At 37.5% G+C, this 6,687-nt stretch overlaps 1 protein-coding gene across 1 annotated transcript in view; it reads right to left on the reverse strand.

Moving 5' to 3' along the window:
* LOC126335272 (uncharacterized) overlaps positions 1-2,500 on the reverse strand; it is an 83,394-nt gene extending 80,894 nt beyond the window's left edge. Inside the window, exon 1 of the mRNA XM_049998330.1 lies at positions 1,335-2,500. Within this exon, the coding sequence (XP_049854287.1) occupies positions 1,335-1,466 (132 nt within the window). The 5' untranslated portion in view covers positions 1,467-2,500. The remainder of the gene's footprint in view (positions 1-1,334) is intronic.
* Positions 2,501-6,687: the final 4,187 nt, after the last annotated feature.

Consider the following 6,687-nt stretch of genomic DNA (forward strand, 5'->3'; position numbering starts at 1 on the left):
CCTCTTCATTGACCACTGTCTTTCAAACTTGTGCTTTTTTGAAGAATGTGAGTACATAATCTAATATTTCTTCAAAGTAGAATGAAGCATTCCCCTCTTGATTAACATCATATATGAATACTTAAATAAGTATAATTAATAGTGAAGCATATAAATAGCTGTTTCTCCATTCCTTGCCTCTACCCACACCCTTGGTTTTTTTTCCTTTTCTTGCCACTAATATCAATAAAACACAAGCAACGAATTTTGCACTACCAATGAGCCTCATCGTCATTATCATCAGAATTTGATGGTGGAAGTTTGTAAGTCATCGCTTGTGTTTTGTAGATCTTAGCATGAAGAATAAAAAACAAAGGTGTGGATTGAGGCATGGAACAGAGAAGCAACTGTTTGTATGTTACATTATCAATTAAAGCCCAATACTTAATGGCTAAGAAACAACAATTGTTACATCCTCAATGGAACCAGCCCTGCACAAGCAGATTTAAGAAACCTATTAGATAGATAAACTACAATATGATGACATTTTTGTATCAACAGGGTTGTCTTAAGCAATGCTCAGTTATGAAACAGGTACATATAGTTTCCGACATCAAACAATCTACATGTGAACATTCTGTCAATTATTATTTTATGGGCTAAAATGTAACTTTCTGGACCTATAGCATAAATTCTCAGAGATAAACAACATTTCAAACAGTGTCACTATTTAGAGTGCATCACCCGAAGCCTTCAGATTATGTACACCACATTCAAAGTAAATGTGTAAAATTAATAGGTATTTCACTTTTGGTGCTAATCACGTGTGCAACTAATTTTACTATATATTTTGCCACGAGCAAAATTTAGTGTAACTGTATTATTGGTTCGCAATAAATACAATCTGTTCTGTTGTAGCTAGGCACGAATTTATCCTGAGTGGCCTTTGAACAAACAATTATCACTGCTTTTTTTACAATTTCATTTAAATGTGATATCCACCAAATGCAAGCTGAGGTCATCTGCGGACAAAGTAATATTCTATAAATGCTATAATTAACTGTGAATTTAGAGTTTTGCTTTCGAGTGTGGTGACATTAAAATGGGTATTTGAGCGACCGTATTCGGGAATATAACGTACATAATTATTGACTATAAAGTGTGTTGACAGTCTGTTTCATTAGTGCGATGATCTCGCAAACAGCTGACAAATTAATTTAAAACTCTTGAAGTATGACCATATTTTCGAACTTATCGTAATTTTAAACTGCACGGATTATAAAACTCTTGTTTTGTTTCATTTACAACTAGGACACCTGCCACAACAAAAGAAAGCATACATTACAGAACCTTACCGCAACTGGTAGCAATGAATGGATTTTCTTCTGATAATTGTGTTTTTCATCAAATATATCAACTTTAAGGCCATCTGCTTTACCACAAAGTCGGCACAAATTCGGATCAATTTCCGGTTCCAAAACCATCATTTCTTCTCTTATTTCACTCCATGAAAACTTAGATGCCCGTCTACCGCAGTGTTTGGTGAATACCACAGACAACTTTATTGGCGCGTACCTTCCTTCCTATACGACTTCTACACTTTCTCTAAACATTATTAGCGAGAAAATTTAGTAGGTCGTAACCAATTTACAGACAGTAATGTACTTTATTTTAGCTTGTTTTGGGCTATGCAAAATCTTGTGGTTCTTCGTACCGAATAGGGAAATGTTGGCAGAATGTAAAGCACCATTATATTGTATTTCTAACGTTAGTATATTTTCATGGTGTCTTTAACCAATGGTCAAAGAACTGATCAAGAAATAAACCATATCAACAATGCACTCGTATTTTAAGGGGCCTGCACACGTTCAGTATTTATTGACAATACTATACTGAAGCGACCTCGCACCATCAATAACATTGACAAAAATTGTCAATTGACGACGCGGTTTTACAAGGCCACGATGTCGAACACCCAAAATAAAGCGTGTGTTGCAATTATATTAGCTATAACTTGCAACAACAGAAGACAGAGTAAAAGAGAAAATGGATCCGACAATGGCTGAAAAAAGGAGCGATTGGCCACGTATTAATTTACTGACAATGAGAACCATATATCCTAAAGATTTCACACTTTTTCCGACGAGTCCTGCACCGTATCGGATCAACAAGTCATTAATTTTGAAACGAGATAAAACAAGGAAGCAAGATACGTAAATGAGAGACGCAATCGCAGTCAACGAGAGATTACGAGTATATTTGATATTTCTGGCGACGTTGTGGTTATTCGAATGCTCGAAGTCTTGTTTTGTAAATCAGAAAACACAATTACCATAATTCTATTAAATCTGTGAAACATTCATACCCGACTAGCAAAAACATTTTCTGACAACAGGCGTAAAACATATTTTTTACGTTTTGTAATAATTTGGCGAAATTGAAGTGTGTTTCGCACACCTTATACTAGTAATTGCAGATATGTGATGTACTTTTCAAAGCGGAAGCGTTTTCTAACTGCTGTGTAATTCTGTCCTAATGTAAGCAGTGTCATAGAGACCCTTCCGTTCACCGTCCGAGAGTGGTATGTGTTTTGATTTGCCTCTCATATGTCTATTAAAATTGTTTTATGTTAAAAGACCACTTGAAAAATTGAATCTGATGTATGATACGAACAAAGGCGAACTGAAAACAAAAGGCGCACACTAAAAAGCCTCGTGATTGATACACGAAGCTGTCAACATCACAATGGAGAATATTGTCAAACCGTCAATACTTGACCTCACACGTTCAGTATGTATTGACAGTACAGAGAATATTTTGAATACCATCAATACTGCTTGTTCATATTTCTAGTGCGCCCTTTAGACGTTCAGTATATTCACGCTTTGACATTATTATTAAACAGTGAGCTCAATACTAAACCGGAGAGACACTACTACGCGAAGCAAAGCCGTGACGCGTGACGTCAGTCACCATGTTAACTCTTTCAAGTCTGGTGGTACAATTTGTGCACCACACTATGTTACACTGCAGTTGGAGAGACATGGGACCCCTCCACGCCCGCACCAACGTGGTGCCCAAATCAAAAGTTCTACTGTTACCTCCGTCAACATGTTAGTTATCTAGTAAGTGGATCACAGGATGCTGGGCAGCAGTTGGATGGTGGTACTTTATTTGTACCACCATTCTGGATGTGTATAACAACACACCTCGTGACAGATTACTTGAACTACTAGCAGGGCACGTTCTGTGTAGTTCTTAGATGTATGCATCACATGACAGTAGTAATTTAGTTCTTGCAACAGCACTAGTACTTCGTGTATCTACGTCAGTCGCGCTCAAGAACACTGTGAAGGCATTGTTTGTGCAACATTGTTTTTTGCTAGCTGCTAAGGGAAATTACCAACAAAATTTCATTTGTAATATGTAAGTGCATTTGTTTACTACAATTTTTTGTGTTGTTCAGACTAATTCTATGAAAAATTATTAAAATGTACTTAATTATTCATCAGTTCAAAATATGTACCGCGGTACCATAACACTCGGCCGCCCGGTTGACTATGCGATCTAATGTATTGCTTTCTGGGCGGGAAGGTGTACAGGTCCCCAGCCCGGCGGATTAGTGTCGAGGTCCAGTGTGTCGGGCAGTCTGTGGATGGTTTTTAAGGCGATTTTCCATCTGCCTCAGCGAATGCGTACTGGTTCCCCTTATTCCGCCTCAGTTACACTATGTCAGCGATTGCTACGCAAACACTTTCTCCATGTACGCTTACACCATAATTACTCTACTGCGCAAACATTGGAGTTACATTCGTCTGGTATGAGACGTTTCCAGGGGGGGGGGGGGGGGTCCACTGGGCACCGAACTGCACAATAACCCTGGGTTCGGTGTCGGGCGGTGGTGGGATGAGTGGACTGCTGTAGCCTGTTGTGTGGTTGTGAACCACTGAGGGCTTTGGCAGGAACGAGGCCTCTCCGTCGTTTCTAGGTCCCCAGTTCCATACAATACAATATAATACCATAACACTCAGTCTACTTCAAACATGGGCAGATCTTACTCTTTACTTTTCAACGATAATGAGGGGCCACAGACAACTGTGTGAGTCTGAAATTTTGAAAGCCCTTGATACTGCGGAAAATGATGACAGCAGTGACCACATCCAAAAATATTCTGTTTTATTCTGATACGTCAATTGATTCTGAGGATGAGTGCCTAGCTACCGTTTTAGTGATTAGGCCACCAAACACTGAGCTAAGCTAAACTGTCACAGCGCATCAGACTCCATCTGAGACTGCTGATGATCGATCGGAGGTTGAACATCAGTGGAGCAAAACTGAATACCTTACTGATGCCCATGCATTTACTTCCCAGTGTGCTCCCAGTTATTTTATTGTGGAATCAGGTACACCATTACCATCTTGGTTATTTGGCATTCTGCTTTCATATGGTATTATGCAGTTAATTTTATTTTAGATGAACTTGTATGCTCAACAGTCATCTCTGACTACTAGTAAACCTTATGTACCAGCATCCAAGGAAGAATTAAAAACTTTCTTATGGACAAATATTTTGATGAGCATAAAATCACTTCCTAGTTACAGAGGTTACTGGAGTTCAGGTGCTGACCTACATGATAGTTTGTGAGTCTGCTAATGTTAAGGAGACGTTTCAAGTGGTTTCTCACCAACCTGCATTTGAATGACAACAGTAAAATGCAACAACAAGTGCACACCAACTATGATAAACTTCATAAGTAGCGTCCTTTTCTAGAGAATGTTGCACATACCTTTCAGAAAGCACTAAATCCAAATGATTGCATGGCAGTGAACGAATCCATGATTAAATTTAAAGGTAAATCTTCTACAAAACAGTACTTGCCAAAGAAGCCTATCAAGAGAGGCTACAAGGTGTGGTACTAGTGGGCAAATCTGGCTATACCTAGGAACTTGAAATTTACACTGGAAAGGCAGATAATACAATAGAAAAGAAATTAGGAGAAAGAGTTGTCAAAGACCTCACTGAAAACATTAAACTTAGGATCGCAGGGTTTATTTTGATAGTTACTTCAATAGCCCAGATCTCCTTCGAGATTTGATAGAGTACAATATGCATGTTTGTGATACGGTGAATCCAAGTAGAAAGTCCTTACCTATGATGAAATGTGACAAGAAATGAAAAGAGGTGACTATGATTGGGCTACTAGCAATACAGGCCTGAGTATGATGAAGTGCAAAGATAAGAGATCCATCCATCTGCTTTCAACTTCCATGATCCAATTCGAAGAACAGAGGTTACTAGAAAGGAAAAAGATGGAAAAGAAACAAAATTTTCGTGCTGCATTGCTTTCTCCTATTACAGTGCCAACATGAGTTGTGTCAATAAATTTGACCAGCTGAAGGGAGTATATGAAACTGATAGAAAGAGCAGAAAATGGTGGCACAGAATATTTTGCTACTTCATTGATACCACCGTGGTGAATGCTTTCATCATCCATTAAGAAATGAAGTTGATTAAGATGACTATGAAGTATTTCAGAAGAAAAATCGCCAGGGACGTCTGCCTTGGTAGCTTCAAGAGGAAAAAGCGAACTTGGAGCAGTATTATCCAGTTCAACAAGAAGAAACCCATTGTCCCGAAATCTGTGCATCTTGAAAGTTCATATCATAAGCCAGAAAGATGTACAAGGAGGCGATGCACAGCATGTAGTCCAAAGAAACAACAAATTCACACCATCTGGATGTGTAGTATGTGTAAGGTTCCTCTACGTTGAGGGAAAAGGAAGTCTTGCTTCCAAGACTATCATGCATCTTAATGTATGGTGGTACAAAATATGAACTACCTCCCTTGTGACCAGCAAATGAATACAAAAAATTAAATTTTTGTATAGAATGGTAATAATTATGATAATTCTATTATAAATATGTTGCTTATACGATTTTTGACAATAAAAGTAAGTCATGTACTTCTAGAGCTGTCTTTTTGGTCAAATTCTGTATACCTGAAAGAGTTAAAGATGTGCAAGGTGCCAAATTGTTCTGCTATACAGAAAAAATTCCATTACCATGTACACTATATGATGGTGTGTGTGATTAGTTATTGTTCACTGTTAGCTCTTGCCTTGTATCTTCTAACCCTTCACTGCAAGATCAATTTCGCAATTATTCTGCTTTGTTTACTCACGTAATTTTGGTACTGCCGCTAAGGCTGCTGACAAATCATGCTTCTCAAAAACCTTACCTCTACGTAACAGATTTTTTATTATCACTTGTCGTATTTTATAGCGATATAAAATGACGAAAAGATTAGATTAGATTTTGTTCCAAAGTTCCAAAAAGAATGAGATGATTCTCATGGGTGTGGAACATGTCAGAAAGTATAACATAAAAAAATATAACAAATTTGAATATAATACTTACTACCCTGATCATTTGTCAGGAGATGGTCAAAATAGGTAAATACAATACAATAAACTGGAACAGCAAATATTTATATAATTAATACACTGTCAGAATGAAATACTGTTATGCACTTTTAATAAATATATCATACACAAAATACTTAACCTTGACTGTTGTGAATAAGTGCTGTCAAAAACTGAAATTTTTACTCAAGCTGGCTTAACAATCTCTGTTAAGGTTCATCGATAAAGTAGAAGGAGTTATCTATCAAAAGGTCATATAAATTCTGTTGAAACCGTATCTGAAACC

The sequence above is a fragment of the Schistocerca gregaria genome, chromosome 2, assembly GCF_023897955.1.
Source record: "Schistocerca gregaria isolate iqSchGreg1 chromosome 2, iqSchGreg1.2, whole genome shotgun sequence".
Classification (NCBI taxonomy): domain Eukaryota; kingdom Metazoa; phylum Arthropoda; class Insecta; order Orthoptera; family Acrididae; genus Schistocerca; species Schistocerca gregaria.